This window comes from Grampus griseus (genome assembly GCF_964374135.1).
Source record: "Grampus griseus genome assembly, chromosome: 7".
NCBI lineage: Eukaryota > Metazoa > Chordata > Mammalia > Artiodactyla > Delphinidae > Grampus > Grampus griseus.
This window is the reverse complement of record NC_139001.1, coordinates 12,894,935-12,917,889: the sequence shown is the minus strand read 5'-3', so window position 1 is coordinate 12,917,889 and position 22,955 is coordinate 12,894,935. Positions and strand designations below refer to the sequence as shown.

Here is a 22,955-nt window from a genome sequence, read left to right as displayed (position 1 = left end):
GATCAGCTTCACAACTAGAAAACTCCCCAGTGACTGCCCCAGCCAAAGTGAGGTCCTTCCAATAACCATGAATAAAGCCCACATTTCCAGTTACCTTTTTAATCTCACTTCCAACTCTACCCTCTTCTTGTTAGTTTCATTTTTTATTACTCACTTATTTAATTTGTAAAATGGGGATGCATTTGTAGGGACATATCACATGAAAAGTATGACAGCATTCAGCACTCTATAGAAGGCAAATATTTTATAAATCCAAGTTGGTGGGAACAATGGCAGTTCCCTTAATATGAGGGAATATGACACACAAATCACTGACATTCACTGAGCCAGACAAATTACTCAATGACCGTGTCTCCCCGCCAAACTGGATGTGAACCAAAGTTTCTGTCACCAGATTTTCTGTGAATAGTCTCTAGATCTCTGTGCGAAAATGGGAAGTATTAGTTTGCTTGATTTGGGGGATGACTTCAAAAGGCAGAAATGAATCAGTTGCCATGATGCATTTAGTCACATCAAATCCTGTCCATTGTGTAGCTTCAGTCCCTAGTACTTTACTTTGAAGTGACCATTTCGGCTGGATTCACATTTTTGTCTCAGCCGTTCATTTCTGCTCCAGAGCCTGCTTGTGGCTTTTGAAGGAAGATATCAGAAATCAAGATATGAAATTTCACTCTTCCCAAGAAATTGGGTCCTACAGAGGGTAAAAGAGGTTTGAAAGAAATGATTTGCAAATAGGTCTTCCACATGTATCTGTCAAGGTATGATTTTGTTGTTTTTGATCTGAACTTGGTCATATTGTATAGGGGAGTGTTATTTACTGTTTTTGTTACTGATGCTTTGGGAATTGAGGTAGAGTGGGGGAAAAAAAAAGTTGAGGTAGAGTGGAGTAGATTGATTTCTGCTCACAGAGCTTGTATACACAATGTAATCACATTTTTACCTCCATCCTTATGGGAGGGTCTTGTTTGCCTGAATTTCACAAGAATGTTAGTTGTAAGACAAGAGAAAACTATGCAGCTTGTTTATGTCTGTGTTTCTTACACCTTTATTGGTAAAAACTAATAATACCAACGCAAAACAATGCATTAACTTTATCTAAACTCTTTAAATTTGGCTGGGAAGAAATTCAAAATACTTTATTTGCTTATCATGCAGAATTAAATTAATAGTGCTCATGTAACTTCTTCAATGCATAAAGTCTATGCATGTGTTTCTTTTGATAATTTATAAGGACATGTTAGTAGGTCAATTTTTCTGTCAAAATAGTCTTCTAAATGTTCAGGACTGTGCTAGGGCCTTTGGGAGCTAAAAACAAACATAAGAAACAGCACTGATTCTCTCTTCTCCACTTTAGGAACTTTTACTTTATTTGGCAACAAAAAAAATCAAAATTATGAAATGAATTGGAAAAAAAATCTGTTCTATTTGCACTTCTGAGGGCTTAGGAAGTAGACAAGTTTAGAGAAATCTGCTGTCAGTGAGAGTAAATTGAAGGGTGAATTGATGGTGTATTTTAAAGCATATGTAGAATTTGAAGAAATGAAAAGAATATCTTCTACAGAGAATGAATTATTCATTCATCCCCCAGTCTAAAGTAGGTCCCCTCCACTTTCCTCTTTCACATCTACTTTCACATCTTTCTCTTTCACTCTATATTCTTCCTGGCATTAGTCTTAATCACCTGGCTCTGCCTCTAGTCTCTAAGTTTGGGGAAGATAAATATCTTGTCCTCTGTTGAAAAACTAGGACCTAGAACACTACCTGGCACAGATAGGTCTTCAATAATTATGGGTTTAATTAACAAATTAATTAAGTATTAATTAATCAGGGGTCTGTGTTTTTGAGGGGGTTCATCAGCAAAGAATGGATATTGGGAAATACAGAAGGAGAAAATAAGTTTGAATGTGTATGGTGTTGTCACATTAGAACATATTTTAAGATCACATACTATTTGAGATATTTAAGCAAGGGAGTGTTCCCTTCAATGGATCTTCAGTAGACTGACCTAGTAATGCTATGGCAGAACCATGAGAAGAGAAGGCTGCAGACCAAATCTGGTGTGTTGCTTGAGGTCATCTGTGCATGTGATGAAGACAGCCTCGCCTGCTAATAACCGGAATTGACTGATCATGACCTCTGCATTTGACATTCCCCTGTTCATCACATAAATACTACACTACAAAGACAAGGGTGTTGAGGGTGTTTGCCATGGAGTGATAATAATGACTGATCATGAAACGTAAGCTGCATGCAGAAAGACAATTTTTACAACAATTGAGGAGGAACACAGAGGAGATTGCAAGACAATGGATAAGAGGTTTCAAAAAAATGTCAAAGGTAACTTGAGATTAAGCAAACAGAGGTAGTGAGCCGAAAAGACAAGTGTCAGCAGTCAACGATACATATGTTTAATATTAAGGTAATGGAAGAAGTTAAGTTATTGGTAATCAAAAGGGTAGGTTCTGACTATGAGAGAGGTGGCTGAGATAGAAAGAAAAGAGGTATCTTTGAGAAGATTTCAAAAATTGAGTGGCCAGGGAATGTGTGTATATTTCACACTGTGTCTTAACATATTCTTAAATTAGCCTAAAACTTACCAACTTTTCATCCTCCATTTTTTTAAACTAAATGAGTTGCAATGTAAATCTCTTTCGGTGATTCCAATCTGGAATCCAAGGTTTGCAAATGCTTTAAAAAAAACTGAAACAGATGCCCATAAATGACAGTTATAAATGGGGGTAACAATCAACCTTTGCCAAAGAATCATTAAGTTAATTGTCTTCCTTAAGTTGAACCATTCTTCAGTAAATGAGAAACTCCCTTCTCAGTAACGCAGCCATGAAGTCACATTTCCCTGCTCCCCTTAGAAGTGTGTAAGAAAGGTTTATTTTAATAGGGTAGATCTTAAATTCAGATGTGCTCTCCATTAAACGATAAACCCTGAGGGCTATGTATCTTTCACTACTGTGTAACACAGGCAACAAATAACAGATAATAAATATTATAATGAGGCCAACTAAGATACCGCATCCATTATAACTGGAAAATTGTTTCTTTTTATTTTAAGATGCACTGTGGGCATTAAAACTGTTGCTAATCTGTTGGGATAATAGCTTTTAATTTGTTATGAATAAAGATGTGTGGGAGAGGATGAGGTTTGATCAAAGGCAAATTTTTAACACTGGACCCTGAAGCCCTTAAGGGCTGCACCTTGAAGTGAATAACCCAAGTGCATGCATTGACATGGTGTATTAGATTCAATCATTTTGTCTGAAGGAAACCAATCAGGGAAAGTGAACTGTTCCCAAAAAATCATCCTAGAAAAACAGAGCCAAGCTTCTGGCCTCTGCGTAGGCAGTCCATGGCATCTATATTTCAATCTTTTATGTTACTACATTCGGGTGCATTAAGCAGATGTACAACCTGTTGTGTATAAAGACAGCACATTGGCCACTCCATTTAGGGTAACTAATGCATCTGTGAATGAGCGTTTAGTTCTGAAGCAGTATCTCTAGCGATTCACATTTACATGTCACTCTGATTATATGGATGAGGGATGGAAGGTTGGATTTTGGAATTGCAGGCATTTATTTTTTAAATGGACTTCAAAACTGTCAAGGAGTGCAGTTCCCAGACTTACCGGTTTGCCAAGATAGTGTGTTCGATAGAAAAATAGTTTCTGTTGTTAAATAGGAAAAACACTTCATGAATATAACCTGACCTTGTTTTACACTCACATTTTAATGTCACAAATATCCTGAGGGATCGTTTGATGAGGTATTTCTACCCTAGTGATAGATGAATGAATCTATTTAGAAATGATTTCTCTAGAGGTCATATGATGATGTACGAGCAGAGCTAGAAACAGAATCTCCTAACTAGGGTGGAAAAAGCATGTGTTCTGTGTGTGTCTGTCTGTCTGTCTATCTCTGTGAGATCTATACTGTCTCTCTTTCTGTAGATGTAAAGATTATAGATTTTTTCCACTTTACCAGTACTTCCTGGAAAAAAAAAATGGCTTGACTGCTTGTTCAATTGTAGATCTTGAGCTCTGTCTTCTTTAGAGGTTGGGAATTTCTGGATGACATAATGTGCTTATACTCTGTATTTCATTTTACATCTTCACTTCCTTCCAAACCAAACTTCTATTATTTTTTTTAATTTTGTCTTCCAGACTTATTTATTAAAGCAAAATTTCTAGACAGTTACAATCCTTTAATTTAATATATACCTAGAAATAATGAGTTAAAATAATTAACTATATATTCATTTTAATTATTGTCTAAATTTACTTTAAATCCCTAAACACTGACATGTTACTTTTTATGTGCAAGGAAGCATACCAAATGCTAAGGGAGATAAAGAAATGTACAGAATTTGATCCCCATCCTCAAAAATTCTAGAATCTCATGTTTGTGTATGATAGCTATAAGGCAGAAAGTGACAAATAATACACAAGAAATTCAAGGTAGAGGAGAGAGAGTATTGATAAAAGGTTCAGGGAGAACGTGGCTTTCAGTTTAGGTTCTGATGAACATGAAATTTGTTTTTTTCAAGTGGAGGTATAGTTTGAAGAGGAAGAGACCCCAGGGAGCCAGAATTATGTGAGTGGGTGGAAAGGAGGTTGGGTCATACATACAAAGCCCGAATTGCCTTATGGAAAAAGTGGACTCTATTTTGGGTAATCCTGAAAGCTCTAAAGAAGGGAATTGAGGTAATCCTATTTCTTTTTTAGGACTATTTCTTCAAGTTAATGAATAGGGAAATTGAGATAGAGAATCCAACTAGGAATATCACTTAGTAGCCGAGACCTCGTAGATAGTTTGGAAAATAGGAGACAGATGTGAGATCAAAGGAGACGAGGAAGGATTTGTTGACCAGTGTGTACATAGGAAGAATGTAGATGTCAAATTACTTGGGGGTTTCTGTTCTCTGTGACTGATAGCATGAGGATGCTATTGAAGACAAAGTTTCAATAGAGGGAAGTGGGAGATGATGCTGAGTTAGTTTTGGAACATATTGACCTTGAGTGTCAAAGGGACATCTATTCATCTTAATAGCATATTTCAAGTTTTTAGAAAGGGTGAAAGCCTTATGTTTAAGACAGAGCTGACACTACAGCGTCTTTATTCCAGTTCTCTGATTTTGCTTGGCAAATTATACCATCTGTCTTCTAGAAGGTAAATGAATAGGTGGCTATGTACTTGGGAGCTTTACAGATGCAAGGAAAAATCCTTTTTCTGGATATAAAATCATACCAGAAATAACTTTGTGTATACTAGTCCTTTTCTGCCAGTATTTTGGATAATACAGACTCTGAAAAATGGGATGCATATCTTGCTAGTTTTGCACACACAACAATAGCAGAAGCTTTCAAAGGCGATGTCAGTATCTAATGTGGCATCATGGATAATGGTCAGGGCTGGGAAAGTCACTAGGTACCCAACTTCTCAAAAGAGAAAATATATTGAAATGGTACTGAAGAGCATGGCATCTGCTGCTTTCTTGAATTGTTTAGTTCTTTCCTGAATTCAGGGCATTGCTTTGTATGTTATCACCACTAGGAAAATGTGTTTACTTCCAGCACCCATTTCCAAAGTGCTTTCAGAATATAATTGCTCAAATAATTTTCTGTGAGTAAATTAACATTTTACATTATTTAATTAACTGTACCTAATTATACCTGAAGAAAAATTTGACTTTCTGTAGTTCAATGGCTATCTCTAAAAAACTTCCTTTGAATCAATGATCTTGGAGTCTTTGCTGATAAATTTAGTGAGATTTTTTTTTTGTAGGAATGAAACCAACATTTTTGAGACTTATGGAGCCTCTACTGTGTGCCAGGCTCTTTGCTAGTTGATTTTTTTTTATAGAATATAAATATAGGGTATCTAGATCTAATACAGTTGGGACTGATTAAACAAAATATTTAAAAATGGGAGAATATTAAAAAAAGAAACACATAAGCACATATAAAACTCTTTAAAACTGTAAAGTTGTAAATATACACTGTTTACCAAATTTGGCAATAGAGTCTTTTATTTGTGTGTGTTTTCCCTAATTGGATTTCCATATAATCTTTATGCACAAAACATGTCCATTAGTTTTCACTTTTTAATTCGGTTTCAGTTTCCTTAAAGCTGAGCCCCAATTTAAAGACATTTCGAAAAACAAGCAAACAAACAAACATAGTTCAGACTCCTTTTAGATTTAACAGATTTACCGTAATCTCACCACATCCAACCAGACCATATTTTTTTTAGTAAACCTTCTTTTATTGAGTATCTTCCAAACCACTGACATAGTTTTACAACAGAGTTTTCAGAGAAATTCTCACTAATTTTTCAAACTCATGTTTCTTTGATTTATATACTATTTGATACTATAATTACAGCAACAAGTGCAATTGACATGAGCAGTTTGGAGAGCAAACTTAACTATCATCAGCGTACAATTCAGTCTTCTGAGCGTAAGTGAGTGAGCCTGCCTACCAGCCATGGGCATTCAGAATGCCATGGCTGTTGATCAAAATGTTTTACAAAGTTAAAGAAGAATTAGATCTAATCCGGGGATTTGTTCAATAAAAATTAGTTTAGAGGTTTCCACTGCGTTATCTCAGGCATCCAGATTGTCTATAAACATACGACAGGTAGCTATTAGAAGGCTCCATTTTGTTTCAACAGTGAAAATAATGATTGGATACTCGAGTCACATAGTGTCCTGGCAGCTTTTCTTTCTAATGATAGTTTGAAAATGCCTAAGTCAAAGAGTTTTTAAAAAGAAAAGCTCTGAAAATATCAAGCAATTTTTCGTGGATCATATCTTTCCCTGCCTTCCATTATCTCCACTTACTTTCCACTTGCTGCAAATAATTCATGGTCTGTCCCTCAAGCAGCTCACAGACCAGAAGAGATCAACTCACAGATGACAACCGTAGAGTGCCATAGAGGAGGTGCTCTGATATGGAGAAGGACAGAGCCCTCTGGCAGCCCTGACAGCCAGAGGCCTGGAGATCAACCTTGAGAAAGCCTGGCTGATAATAGAAGCCTTTGTCAAGGAAACCACATCTGAATTAGATCTTTAAACATGATTTAGCCAAAGGAAGAAGCTCAAGCAGACAGAGCAGCATGTCACAATTGAACCTGTCTGTGTCCTCAAGACTCATGGCCACCCTTTGCATACAGTCAGTCTTGAACTTTATCCCTGAATCAACAATCTGGAACAAAGTTAAAGTGGGAACGTGTTATATTAGGGTAATTTTGAGTTCAAGGAGGGAGAATGTTGCAGATAAGACTTGGTATAGGATCCAAATCTGAAAAGACCATGAGTGTCACATAAAAGTTTGGATATTTCATCTGAAGAAATAGAAAAGCTATCAAAGGGTTTTAATTTAGGGAGTGACATGAGCAAATCTGCACTTACAAGGATAAATCTGGCAGCACCGTGGAGAAAGATCCGCTAAGAGGCAATTGCATTAATTTAGTCCTGAAATTATGAGCACCTAAACCCAGGCAGACCGGGGGAGATGGAGAAGAGGGGATTAAGCTGATCCCTGCATTCGGATTACTCTTATAACAAGGACAAGAATTAACAGTGCATGAGTATTCTCAGATTTTTCCTTTCTCCTTCATCATAAAGTAAGAAAATGGTAAGTGAAGGAAAGGAGGAAATTAAATAAAACTATCATCCGTCCTGGTGCTTAAGAAACCTGGGAGTTTATTCTTGAATTATGCCCATATATACAGTTCTCCATTCGTTTAGTTAATAAATGTTTACTGGGTACCCTCTTTGAGCCAAGTACAGTTCCAGCCACTGGAATTACAAGACAAACAGGTCCAATGAAGTTCTACCCAAATAACTCTAATTTCTCAGTTTCTCTCAATTCCAAATGTCTGCACACACATTCTCTTCTCTCCACTTCTCTCCCTTACCTGATTAAGTCTTACTCATGCTCTGCATGAGCTGAAAAGCCACTTCCTCTCCCATGGGACTTCCCAGACCCTCAGCCATGGTTGGGGCCCCAGGACTTGTGCTTCCATTGCACTTGCCTGGTACTTCCTCTGAGAGAACATCTGATCGCATGGCACTTAAATCATGCTGGTTCAATAGCCTGTGATGCCCTGAGGACACGGACCCCTCTGCTTTGGTCACTGCCCAGCAAGAGTAGGCATTCAAATACTTTGTGAATAAATGGTGAGTAAATGAATTAAATGCCTCAACACAGGGAATTGTTTCTTCCTCCATAAAAATGATACTTTTAGAAAGCCAAACTCATCACTATACTTTAAACTGGCATTAAGGTAGCCTTCTACTCAGGAAGTTCAAGGCTGTTATATGTTAACATTCTGTATTTCTAGCTTCTACTTCTAGATTGAGAAATGAGCCACATATGGTTAGCTAAACTCATTTGTGAAAACTTGGCATGTTCTCAAACCATATTCAAAGCTTATGTTAGTTTTGAAGACACAAATAAAAAAATATATTTTCCAGAACCTCCCCTTCTTTGGTTGAATTTTTGGAAAAGATCTCCCACGATGTGAACTTCTGTAAACTATATTCTAAGTTGAATCTGAATATTGTTATAGGATTTGAATTTTCCATATACTCTCTCTTCTTCAAGCCATGACACTTTAAGGAGTAGAGAAGTATTATTTGTATATAGAAATGAGGAATGTTTTAATTTTAGATTCCAAAATACCATAGATAATAACATATGCTAATCTTAAAAGCACTCGACATGTTTCAAGTAAAAATAAGACTCTTAAAGATGTCCCATAGAATTTGTTCTGGCTTTAATAAACATTAGAGTTCAGTTCCATCTCTCTAGAGACTAAGAAGTGAATAATAGGAACTTTGATAAAGGTTAAAAAAATCTCTCTACTCCCCACTCTAACCTCCTCCCTTTATTTTATGACTAAGCATTAAATCAATGGGCTGCAATATCAACTTCAAACTCTTGGCAGTAAGCACTTATGATAAATAATGACATATTTGTTTCAAGCATAACTCTAGCCATGATTACCTTAAGCCCTAACTTTCATAAAAATCTTGAATTATCATGGAGTTTTGATAGAAAAAAACCATAAAATCCATTCGAAAATTTGCCCAACTCTATATTATACCCACAAATATGACAGAACAGATAAATTATTTATTTTTGTTACTTTTCCTTCATTTTCAAGCAAGATCTTTTTTCTCCCCTAATTTGGATTTGGAAGTGTATTGCCTGACAATTATTGTCAAAGCCCTCTTACAGAAATAAGCAAAATGCCTTTATACTGTTAAAGTAGTTTTTCTTTTATGGTGCATAGGTTGGAAATTTATCATTAAAATGCCCTCCTTATAACTGGATACGGACAGGTAAAAACTGTTACAGAGTTGCCTGGCAAACCAGGAAGTTAGGGAAGGCGCCTTAATATTTGTCTAGGCTCAACTTGGATTGGACACCTTCCTAGGTATCTTTGACATTTTTTAATCTTATTTTAATTTCTTATAACAACTCTGGAAAGTATTTCCCTTATATAAAGATAAAGGTAATGGAAGCTCAGAAAGTATGTACCTCCTACGTAAAATCAGATAGCTACTCAATGGTTGATTACATATTTAATATTCTTTCTGAGACACCAAATTTTGGGCAGAGTTGAAGTATCTTAGCAAAGAGAAATAATACAGTGCTTAAGCATATCAATTTTAAATATAACATCTGGAGTTAGAAACTGAATCCCTTCTCTTCGGGACAGGTTTCTTTTTTCCCATTGTTTTGTTTTATTTAGTTTTGTTTTGCTATTATAGTTCACCACAGCAGGTAACAAAAAGATGTGTAAAGATCCCATTTTTAACACTTGACCTTAAGATCCAAGAAGCACCAATAAATAGCCAGACACCGGAAATTGATGTCTGGAAAAACATGAGGAAGAGTTAAGATATCAGGAGCACAAAAGTAGAAAATAGATATCATGGAGGATATGAAGTGGTGAAAATGAATGTTTGTGCCTAAGGCAAGAAATCCACAGGTTATGGCTTTGAATAAGCAAGTGGGGCTCAGGGAAGAAATTGAGGGTAATGGTGAGTGAACAATTTGGAAGGAAATATGAACACAGTTTAATGTTACTGGAGCGAAGTTTCCATATCAAAGTGTACTGCATGATCAAAAATATATATATGGGGCAAACCTATTCGACACTTAATTATTTCCACTTATACTGTTAAAAAGGAAGGATATTTTCCAGCAATAAATAAGAATGATGCACTCATTTCCTGCCCTGTGTCATTCCTAGTCCTTTCCTGATATCAACTGCATTTTCTGACATGTTAGCCAATAATATTTATTTAGTAATTGCTGCATTGTATTGGCTCATTTAGGACTGTAGGCCAATGTAAGTGCCAGAAAACCCAACTAAATCGGGCTTCAACAAAATGGAATTTAGTATTTGACAAAACTGAAGGGCCCTAGGATTTACCTAGCTGCAGGCACATCTAGATCCAGGTCTACGATGCCACAGACCTGGTTCCACTAGTCTCTCTTTGTAGTGGCAAGAGGGCTGAGGCATTTTGAGATGCTACCCAGTGCCAAGGTTTACTCTGATTCACCAGTTTGCCAGTCCCTACAATAGTCATGGTGGCCAGGGGGATCTAGTGATTGATTGGCTGAGTCTGTGTAACATGTTAAACTGAGAGGAAGAAGACTGATCTCCACGCAGGAATTATCATTGCTAGAATTAGGGAGAATGAATACCTTGGAAGCACAAGTGACAAGTGTCCACAAAATTCTCTAAGCCCTCTGTCATCTATCTATCTATCTATCATCTATCTATCTATCTATCATCTATCTATCTATCTATCTATCTATCATCTATCTATGTACCTATCTATGTGTGTATGTATCTGTGTACCTATATATATGTGTATGTATGTATCTACCTATGTATCTGTGTATCTATGTATCTAATCTATCTCCAAAGTGGATTTACTTCCTTTCTTCATTTTTTTCCTTCACAAAACAAGTATGTTTGAGCACCTATAATGTGACAGTGTTTATAATAGTGAGCGAGAAGACAGGACTCCCGCCTGCATGAAGCTCAAGGTGAGTGGATGTGAAGTGCCACTTGTGCTCATCAAGGCCTAACGGGGCTGGGATGATGAACTGTATGACAATTGCCATCTGCCAAAACTCACGGAGGATGTAATGAATCACACCTCTCTCTCAACAGTCAGACTATGGGTTGAGGCATATTGCCTGTCAAAATAGGAAAAAGTATAACATACCAGTCTTTTGGCTCTTTCTATGTATAATTTTTCATAAGCACAGATTGTTTTAGCTGGAAATGATACCAAGAATAGGCCAGTGTTGAGGGGGGAAAGGGCAAGTTCTAGAGCGGGGGTCCCTCTGGTGAGTGGGCTAGCGGGACTCACAGGGCAGCATAGGGTCATCAGTGTTAGGTCTTGCGTATTTGCAGAGAAGGCAAGAGGAAGACAGCATCAAATATAAACTTTTTAAGTAGTAATTTTAATGAATAAAATCTCGATATTGATTTCCTTCTGCTCATTCATTGTAAAAATGCCTAACATGAAAATTTTGAATACTTAGCAGATGACAGTGGTAAACTTGCCCACAGGTAAATTTTATTATCTCCTTTAGAGATATAGTCTCCACCTCCCTTTCAGATTTACCCCATTTACTTTATGATTGAATAATCCCTTACCCTAATAAGAGATAAAGACATCTTCTTGAAAAATCAACAGAAATTTTCCAGGGGCTTCAGAACTTTGCAAAGGTAAAAATATACTGGATTATGCATCAGTGTCAGAGATGGATTTTTGAGCTTAGCTTCACAGAACTGTTACCAAAAAAAAAAAAATTCCAAGCAAGAAGCAAACTCCTAGTAACAACACTGTTTGTATCCCAACTTCCTAGATATCCTTGAAAGAAGGTACACATATGAACCGGGATTCTGGTTTTTCTTTTCCAGTGGTTCCCAGGAATACTCTACTGTGAGATATTGGCATATTTGCTTCAAAATGACACAGAAAAGCAGTGCCTCTGTCACTTTTAGAGTTGACATCTCACCTTAGCAGCTCACCCTTCTCAGGGGTTGCGTTTTCATCTCTGAAAGGAAGCATTTCTCAGAAGAAGACATAAAACATTAATGTTGATGGATTTTCAAGAAGACAGCAAGACAAGTAACAATCTCTATTGAATAGCATTGTCGAAGCAGCTCTGAAGTTCTTGTTTTGTACCTTTCTTTGTCAGTCCCGATCAACGGGTACTTTAAAAAAAAATCAAAGCAAGTACTGAAGAAAGTTAAGAACATGGAGACTATGTTCGCCTAGATTATCTTGAGTTAAATGTAAGATTTTGTTTTGACTTTGTGCACAGTTTTTTGAGGTTACATGGTACCATATGCCACTTTTTTTTAGAGATATGGCCTTACATTGCACATTATGATCCCATAAACAGAATTCAGGAGGACAGGATTTAAAAGTAGGAATTGTAAAGCTAAAATTATCGACTGCATATGATATGTCAGATTCCATGCTAAATGCCTCATATGTAGCATTTCAGGTAAACTTGATAACAATTCCATGAGGCTAATACTACTATTTATCTCTTAAGGAAATGGTCTTTGGGCTCAGCAGCTAAAGTAGAGGTGCTAAATGGTGGAGATGAGGATAGAAACCACAACTCAGTGATTCCAGAGCACAAATGTCCAGGTCTGTTCATAAGCCAATAACTTTTTTGGAGAAGTTTACAAATATTTTATCAATTACTTCTAGGAAAACAACTTACTTTGATTTAAGTAGTACTTTATTTTTTTTTAATTTTATAATAGACAGACAAACCAACAGACAACTACGTCTTGCAACGTTACCTTCATTGTGTGAGAAAAAGTGTACTTCTTTAAATTCAGGGTTATGAAACTTATTTTTATTTTTATAACATGAGATGTGTCAGGCTTAATCTATCTTGAGCACTAGAGTCTTACTGCAAAAAGACTCTGCTTTCTTCAGCCCACGTAATTTTCACTTCAAGCCAACTATTCCTATAGTGGAGTTAGTTCCTACTTTCCCAACCAGCATTTAAATACTCAGTCTGAAGCAAGAGACTGTCCTATTTTCACAGGCATTTCTTATTTCTGGGGTCTCACTTTTGTTATTAGACTTTCTCTTTCTTGCTTCTTTGGTTTCTGAATGTCATAGATTGTATGATCGTTTCCAAGAATGTTTGTTCATGACCTCCAGAAAGCAGATACCAAGATAGATGAAATTTAGAGGGAGAGATTTATTGAGGAGAATGCCTGGGATAAGGAGGGAGCAGGAATAGGCAGAAAAAGCCTCAGACCACAACGTAGCATGACACCTGCGGAAGGAGAAGGGGAAGGAAAAATAATTGGATAGGAAGAGCTTCAGACCATGGTGTAGCTATGGGCAAGTCTCAGCCAGCCCAACAGGGAAACTCAGACACAAGCACTCCCACACTGGGCAGAAATAGACGGGTCCCATACCTCATATGCTCAGCTGTTAGCTAGGAGCTTTCCATGGGCAGAGTGGCCTTGACCTAAATGCTGCATCCGATTTGAAGACTCTATGGCTGGTGGCTGTCAGCTAAGTGCTGTCCTTAGAGAAGTTTCATGGCTGCCGCAATTCACCCCTTATGCTCAGCAGATGCTCTTCTGCAGGTTTGGGGACCCGCTTTTTCATGGATCCTGTTGGATGCTTCATGAGGGAAAACTTACGAGGGGACAGTTGGTGTGAGAAACTGTAGCTCCTCTCACTGGCAGTTCATATGGGGGTTGCAATTGATATGCATTACCTCCCTCCTCCCACACTTATTCTAAATTCACCTCACTCTCAACTAACACCTCTGCTGGTCTCAGTGGCTTGCCTGGTGGTGAGACTAATTTAACGAGAGGTTGGAACATCTGGTCAACAAAACCTTCTCGGGCCAGGTTGCTGCAGGTGACCTTTCAAACTCACAGCTGGGCAAGGGAGTAACCAGAGGGGTCCCACACATTTTTCTCTCTGAACCATCTTGTAACAGCAGCTCCGCTTCCTCCTATTGATCAGGGTCCATGATCTCTTCCACAATGGAGACCTGTCTTCTTGTCTGCTGGCCGCTATACAAAGGGAGCTCAAATTACTTAGGAGGCAGCTACAGCCTTGTTGTTCAATGGGACCCTTACTGTATCTTCGAGAAAGAGTATGCCCGCTTTGGAGACCAAAACTTCTAACTAGGTAGAGACCAGAATTATGGGGGCAAGAAGCACAAAACCCCTCAATGTGTCACTAGTTGTCAGCTACCTTCATTCCTAATGTCAAGTTCCCTCTTGAAGGGAGATCTCAGAGGCATATGCTACAAGTGCTGTACCTGTATTTGGTCCCCTACCTGGAAGAGGATTATGCATCCCCACATATTGTCACGTAACTTGCAGTGATTTCCTGTTGGAAGAGAATCTGTCCCCACTCCGTTGACATCAAACTTGGCCATAAGACTGGTTTTAGCCAATGGAATGTGAGTTCAACATTACATGCCCCATCTGAGCAGAAGCTTTAAGAGACACTGTGTGGTTCCGTGAGTGCTTTTCTCTCTCTGCCATGAGAACATATCTCAGCAGGGGCTAGATCCGAGAATGAAAAAGGCATGTGGAATACAGCCACCGCTGATGCACAGCTGACCCAAAGAATACAAGCAAGAAGTAAACCTGTGTTGTTAAAAATAACTAAGAATAGGGGATTATTTGTTACTTCAGGGTAACCTAACAAGATCTGAATAATACATTGTACCTTGTCTTACCTGTGATATTTTGCCTGGTCTCTGGTAAGTCTCCTTTGTCCCACTTTCTGATAACTCTGTTTCCCTGGCTGTTTCTAACTAACAGATGTCAGCTCATTAATGTCTCTAACTATTGTTCTTAATGTTTCTGGGGGTTTCTGGATTGACTACATCAAAAACATCTGGATAGGGGCTTCCCTGGTGGCGCAGAGGTTGAGAGTCCGCCTGCCGATGAAGGGGACACGGGTTCGTGCCCCGGTCCGGGAAGATCCCACATGCCGCGGAGGGGCTGGGCCCGTGAGCCATGGCCGCTGAGCGTGCGCGTCCGGAGCCTGTACTCCGCAACGGGAGAGGCCACAACAGTGAGAGGCCCGCGTACCGCAAAAAAACAAAAAACAAAAAACATCTGGATATAGTTTTTTAAGAAACTCATTAGTTACGGAGCATGGCTAACTGGCTACAGAGATCCTGATTCAACAAATATGATTAGGTATTTGTCCTTAGTATGGGTCTGGGAATTTTTAAAATCTCCACATGGTGCTATCCTAAATTCAGGAATTAGTTGTATGCTGTGTTTCATAATATTCAATTTCCTTTAGATTAATCATCTTTACTGGTCTCTTGAACCTGGGTGTACCATAGCCTTTATTGCTTACCCTCAGCCTTGGATAACGGCCTTTCTATCCAACTTACCATAGCCCCACATCTTCATCCTGCATTCACAGCCTGGTCAAATTGAATTTGTACCTGAGACCTGCCATTGTTTAAAGCATACACTGAATTTCTCTTTGGAAAAAGTGTTTGTGTGTGGTGTGTGTGTGTGTGTGTCTATGTGTGTACACATTACATATATGAACAAAAGGATAAAGAGTTACAGGAAATTGTTTTATGCTGAAAAAATGTAATTTTGAAGCAGCAGAGCTAATTATCTGTCTGGGAAAATGTGTAGGCCCTATTTAGGTCAAAAGTAACAGAGAAATTGCTGATACAATTATTCCTCATAACTCTCATAAATGCCTATGTGCATTAATACATGCATAAATCCCCTCACGTGGATATGTTACTGGGAATGACTGTCTAAATAATCCTCAAAGCACCTTTTATTCAGTAATGTGGCAGCAGAAATAAGGAAAAGACATGCAAAATGATTGAGGCAAATTTAGATGAGATCAAATATTTCATCTTCTATGAGAAAGATTGTCACAGTCATCACAAATCAATGACAAATCTTCCCATTCCATCACACCCTGATCTCACCTCCACCACACCATTCTGCCTTAAATTCTTACTGATTTTTCACAAGCCATTCCATCTGAATTTATTCTAGTTTAATTTTTTGTTGATGTTCTTGAAGAAAGTGCAGAACGTGAAATAGGTGAAAACACTACACGGATTTAGGATACTGACTACTACGATGTGAAAACTTCCACTTAGACATTTGCTTGATTTCATTCATGCTTCTAGGTATCCACTGCTCCAGTTAGTGCACTGATATTTCTTCATTTTGCTTTGCAAAGGTAGTATATCTAGTACCTGAATATCGACTCATAATGCTCAGAAAAAAAATGAAATAAATATAAAAAGAAAACATTTGTGGTTGAATAGCAAGTTGTGATCAGAATTAAATACCAGAATCAGAGTCACATATTCTTGTTGAATCCTTTCTGGCTCTATTCACAAGGGTCATATAATTGTCATAACTCCTTCAGCGAAGGGGGAAAAACAAATATTTACCATGATTTTTCCCACTGGAATGTAAAATGTATGACAAACATTAGAGTCATGAAAGATACAATAAAGAGCCAGCTAAAATTAAGATTAAAAAAAGGCCCCCCAAAATTTATATCTGGAAAGGTAGATTCAACAGGCTTCCAAAATTCATATACTCAAAGACACTTTTTTACTTCATACATGTCTAAGAAAATCAACCCAATATTTCTAACAATTCTTCTTTTTGTTTCCTTTACTGGTGAATGAGCAAAAATGGGGAAAACTCTAGAAAAACCTCTCTTAAAAATTCATACTGACATTCATTTCCTTTTTCTTCATAGAGTCACCATTACTTAATAGAATAAAAAGGTGCCCAACAGTCATTTCCTATATGATTAACTGAGCTTCAAGCTGAGAGAGTTTTCTTATATATTTTAAAATTTCTGTTCAAACTTTCCAATGTAAAACTTAAAAACCTTACATTTGGAAACCTTGCATACTCTGAATAGGACTATCCTAGGATCGGATGAGATTTTAACTCTGGATACATCTCTTTATCAGATGCTGCTATTTGATTCTGTGAGACTAATCTATTAGTAGAACTAAGTTACTAGTGTAACCAAAGGATTCTGGAAACCCGAGAGAGATTAACAATTATTCTGTTGATTTAAGCAAGTATTTTCCCCTTCCTTCCTTCCTTCCTTCCCTCCTTCCTTCCTTCCTTCCTTCCTTCCTTCCTTCCTTCCTTCCTCCCTCCCTCCCTCCCTCCCTCCTTCCCTTCCTTCCTTTACCTCCTCTTCACTTCCTATCTCTCTCTCTCCCCCCTTGTACTGGTAACAGAACCCCTTTTGTTGTTGTTGTTGTTTTGTTTTTCCCTCTATATTAACTAGGTAAAAGTAAAAAAAAAGATCTTGATGAAGTGGAGAAGAGTTTCAAATGCTGCCCCCTTGACCTCAGTCATGTGTCAAAAGTCTATGACATATATACACTACTATATATAAAATAGATAACTAATAAGAACCTACTGTATTGCACAGGGAACTCTACTTAATACTCTGTAATGGCTTATATGGGAAATGAATCTAAAAAAGCATGGATATATGTATATGGATAACTGATTCACTTTGCTGTACACCTGAAATTAACACAACATTGTAGATCAACTATACTCCAATAAAAATTAAAAAAAAAAAAGGCAGTCTACAAGTCATTGTCACAAGGAATTCTTTTTTCCTTTTTAAGCCACAGACAAGATTTACCTGAAAGTAGAGAAAAGCAATTGAAGATGAAATGTGCTACGTGGTAGCTTTTTTTTTTTTTTTCTTTAGAATACTATTTTGAGAGTGTGTGGATACTAGGATACCAGAATTTCTGATTATGATTAAATTGTATTTGCTTTACTGTCATATTGAATGCAAAAGCATAGAATATTTTCATGTTATTGGAAACGTTTCTTCACCAGTGTCAAGTTAAAATGTGAACTATCAACAGTTATAGATATGCTTGTGCCCATGATCTTGCACATCCTGGCTCACTTGGCGCGGGTTTCGTCTTTCTTTTACAGCATAGGTGGAGAAGTAGGGCGAGGCCACGAAGGAACTTACGTGGGCAAACACTTCCGCATGGGATTCATGACGATGCCCGCTCCTCAGGACAGGCTGCCCCATCCTTGCTCCAGTGGCTTCTCTGTGAGGTCGCAGTCGCTGCACTCGGTCGGGGGCACAGACGATGACAGCAGCTGTAGCTCCCGGAGACAACCACCCCCCAAGCCCAAGAGGGACCCCAGCACCAAGCTGAGCACGTCGTCCGAGACGGTCAACAACACGGCGGCCAGTAAGAGCGGGAAAGGCCCCGAGCGGAACGAAGGTAAAACCCGCCAGGCCCTCTTCACTTAGAAAGAAACTTCAGGCCACGTGTCTGGGTCCGCATACTAACCAGCATCTGCCTTCCTCCCTGGGTCGCATAGTCCTGTCTCCCTCCCCCTGAGTCTTAGAAAAGAGGAATCCAGGGGGGATGGCTATTTATCTGGGTGTTGTCAAATGACACCCAGAAAAATGTATTTAATTTATAGCATCGGAAAAGGAAAGGAATATATGAGTTTTCCAGCTCCCTTTAAGCTTTGAATCATTAGAAAATTATCTTGCCTAGCAATATGTCTAAAATTTATATTTTCTTGCTTTTATTAGTATTATCTGTATGATTATAGAAGTATCGTGATCATTAGGGAGCTTTGTAATGCAGGAAAATATAAAGAAGAAAAATTGTAATCATCTTTAGAAATGATCATTTTTTTAACATTTTGCTGTACTTCCAGTGAATATGAATTTATGCATGTTTGTGTGTACGTTTGTAGTATACACACACGTGTGCACGTATACATATTAAAGTCTCTACTTCAATCTCTATTCTATTTCTACCTATATTTATATTTTTCCTCAGCCATGAAATACATAAATCAAATATATCTTAGTCTCCTTGCTGGTCTATGATTATAAATTAGGTCAGGTTAACACTATATCTCACCAGCTCTTTAGCCTTGCTTGAATAAATAGGTTTCAGCTTTCCTGAGTTTTTCCTGAGAGTCCCTTGGTGGGAGAGTAGTTGCAAGTGTGTTTTGATACAGACGCATTCAGATTTTTGTGTGTCAGTTGCGGAAAATGCTTCAGGGTGTCCAGTGCTGCCAGTGGCCAACTTGAGAGCATGGCTGTATGAGGTCCCAAGGTCTTTCTCTTACCCTGTCTGTCCCTGACATTCTCCCCAGTTGGCTTCCCTGAACGCCCAGTGTTCCAAGTTTCCCAGTAGCTTGCAGCAGAGAGCGGAAGCCAGGTGGTCCTTTCCTCAACTGGGTAGGTTTCTTTGTCACCTGGGCTCACCAGTCCCTCACAAAAGCTCCCTCATCTTCTGGTCTAATCCTTCTACCGAAGCTCAAACCTAGTCCATGAGACGAGTGCCCAGGAAGCATGTACCATCTTTTCTAATAGCCTCATCTCTCCTTTCTCCCATATTGGTGTCCAAGTGCCTATTTAGCCAAAAAAAAAGAAAAAAAATCTTCAGAGTATATTGAAGAATACAAATAAGTGCCTGGAGATGGAGCGAACCCATGCATTCTATAGGGAAAATCTCCACTTATGCTCAGTTTTTTCCTACTTCACATATATGTAAAAATACATCATGAGTGTGTGTTTGTGAGATTATATGTGTGAATAACATGTGTATATGTATATTTACAGAATCGAAATCCTAGTGTATAGAGTTCTGTGTTTTATATTTTCAGTTATTTTCTTGTGACTATTTTCCTTGGCATTCAGTTTGTTGGGAAACACCATTTTTAGGAGGGGCATATACATCATGATACTTTATTTAATCATTATCTCTTTGATGAGGTCTTAGGTTGGTTCCAGTTTGTTTTGCTATAATGAATATCACTGCAGTGAAGATGGGTGTGTGTCTGTTTGTGTAACTCTATTGTTCCTCTGATGTCTTGGAACAGATTAGAATTCTGAGCCTTTTTACTCATGAGTCAAGGTCATCAGTATGTCCTTCAACTTGTAACACATTGATGTTTTAGAGACAATTTAGGTGTTTCATTTACTTGTTAATAAACTAAAAGGCTCTAGAGATCTGCTTTCTGTAAATTTTAAATATTGTTCCTAAGTTTCCTCTGCTATTGATATATTGTGCCTTTCATTTCTCTTTATATCCTGTGATCTTGTTTCCAAAAATCACCACTTTCCTACTTTTACTGCCAGAAAACTGCATAATTATTTACATTAGATTGTTTTCCAAAGCAGGTTACTGGTTTGGAACAGTGGTCCCTGAATGATGAGGGCCTAGAATGATTCAAGAATAAAGAGGAATGAAAGACCCATCGGAAGGGGAGGGGAAAATAAAACAGACAAGGCAAGCAGACAGTAAGGGGTGTGTAATCAGGAGCGTAATGCTCCTGGAAACATTCCTGGAAGCAGTGTAACGTATACACTTCCGAATAGCACCCCCCAGGAAGGGGACCTGGGGCATTCAAAGTAGACACATGTGGAAAATCATGATTGTCCCACAGAAGAAACAGTTGAGTGGTGATTCAATTGTCTTAAGAATGAACTTATTACCATTCATCTGAGATGCTGTAGGTAGCTAATTCCTGAAGTAGAGAAGCTCATAATTCTTTCAGATCCCTTCTCCATCTAAAGATCTAAGCCTCTAAATAGCTAGTTATCAAACAGAAGACAGCAGCTCTGTTATCTTTATTCCTTCTGAGGACAGAAGGGGAGACAGTGAGTAAATTACAGCAGCAGCAAAGACTTATCTCAGACTTGGAAAACTACTTTATGGTCAGTGAGGCTTATTAAACATTAGGTTCACGTTCAACATCTTTCCTCAGAAGGACCTCTAAGGATGGGTTGAGAAGTCTTCAGCTGTAGTGCTTCTTTGAGGGTGGCCAGTGGACCAGATGGACTATTAAGATTCAGTGCAGAAATGGTCAACTTCTGTGGAAGAGTGATTCTCAATGCAAATTTCACCTTCTCTTCAGAACACTTAATCAAAAGACAATTGCAAAACTGGATATATTCAAATCTCTTCTACCAACTTATGACTTCAGTAACAGGAGAGAATCAGGGCTCAGTTGAGACATGGGAAAAAATTCTTGAGTCCAAATGCATGCATGCATATGTGTGTACTTAAAGCCAAAATTATATAAATATGTAGATTGCTCTTTTATGAATCCTCAATTCTTTATAATTGTGAGTTAACTGGAGTTCATTACGGAACATATGTTTCCTTTACAATTTTTCTAGCTATCAACATTATAACAAAGATGAAAAGTGACTTTTATAAATCTTGGTCTGTCTTTTCTTTTTACATTAAATGTCAGCAAAATCAAAATATTGATTCAGTGGCATTAGAATGATTTCCATGGTAACCAGCTTCTATTTAAGTAGGGGCTTATGACTTCCTTGTGGCTAAAAGTAAAAAAGAACTGGACCTGTAGCAAAACAGCTTTTCAGAGTAGGAAAAAAATAGTTTAGTTATGAATACAACCAAAACTCACATGCCAAGAAAATTATAATTTAGCTTTTAAAAATTGTAATTCTGTCATATTGAAAATATATATTTACTATTCTATTTTAGGATCTTTTATAATAACACCTTTAAAAACATGTACAGTAGAGAAGATAAATTGATCATAAATATGTGATAAATATTTTAATTGCCCTTTGTATTGCTTCAGTGTGATGCCTGCTTAGTTTGAGGAAAGATCAGATGAAATAATGGGAGTTAACTAGAAAGGAGGAGAGGCCTGAGAAGCTGTGTCTTGTGTAGGATACAGAAAAAGCAGGAACCGTGCAAATTCTCATTCTGCGTTCCCATTGCTCAGGTCAACACGTATCCCATTTACCAGTAGCATCATCCCTAGAGATGCTCTGTGGTGCAGGCAAAAGAGGCTGTACTTAGAATCTACAGACCAACATTGACTTTGGGCCAGTGACCTAATGAGACTCTTTCTTTACCTTTAAAATGATTATAAAGCACTGAAAACTGATCATACTGCCTCCCTCACAGGCTTATGACAAGCCAGTGGGCTAATGGCCACAATGGGGCATGATAAAAAGAAATTGCTGTACAAATGTAAGTTCATACAATTTTAAATGTGTACTTACTACCTATTAATAGGCTTGAATAACATGAAATTTTAGTTTAGTGTAGCATATATATTAAAAATAAATAGGAGATATAAGGCCTTTATTATGTTGAGGTTGGTTCCCTCTATGCCCACTTTCTGGAGAGTTTTTATCATAAATGGGTGTTGAATATTATCAAAAGCCTTTTCTGCATCTATTGAGATGATCATATGGTTTTTCTTCTTCAATATGTTAATATGGTGTATCACGTTGATTGATTCACGTATATTGAAGAATCCTCGCATCTCTGGGATAAATCCCACTTGATTATGGTGTATGATCCACTTAGTGTGTTGTTGGATTCAGTTTGATAGTATTTTGCTGAGGATTTTTGCGTCTATGTTCATCAGTGATATTGGCCTTTAATTTTCTTTTTTTGTGATATTTTTGTCTGGTTTTGGGATCAGGGTGATAGTGCCCTCATAGAATGAGCTTGGGAGTGTTCTTTCCTCTGCAATTTTTTGGAAGAGTTTCAGAAGGATAGGTGTTAACTCTTCTCTAAATGTTTGATAGAATTTGCCTGTGAAGCCATCTGGTTCTGGACTTCTGTTAGTTGGAAATTTTTAAATCACTGTTTCAATTTCAGTATTTGTGACTAATCTGTTCACATTTTCTATTTCTTCCTGGTTCAGTCTTGAAAGATTATACCCTTCTAAGAATTTGTCCATTTCTTCCAGGTTGTCCATTTTTTTTGACATATAGTTTACAAAACAGAAACAGACTTACAGATATCGAAAACAAATGTATGGTTACCAAAGGGGCAACGAGGATAAATCAGGAGTTTGGAATTAACATAC

The 22,955-nt window shown here is 37.8% G+C and overlaps 1 protein-coding gene across 1 annotated transcript in view; it reads left to right on the top strand.

The window, feature by feature from the left end:
• Window positions 1-22,955, top strand: part of NYAP2 (neuronal tyrosine-phosphorylated phosphoinositide-3-kinase adaptor 2) — a gene marked incomplete at both ends in the record, with an annotated part of 254,889 nt that overhangs the window by 77,734 nt on the left and 154,200 nt on the right. Inside the window, one exon of the mRNA XM_082658329.1 lies at window positions 18,045-18,346. Within this exon, the coding sequence (XP_082514455.1) occupies window positions 18,045-18,346 (302 nt within the window). The remainder of the gene's footprint in view (window positions 1-18,044; window positions 18,347-22,955) is intronic.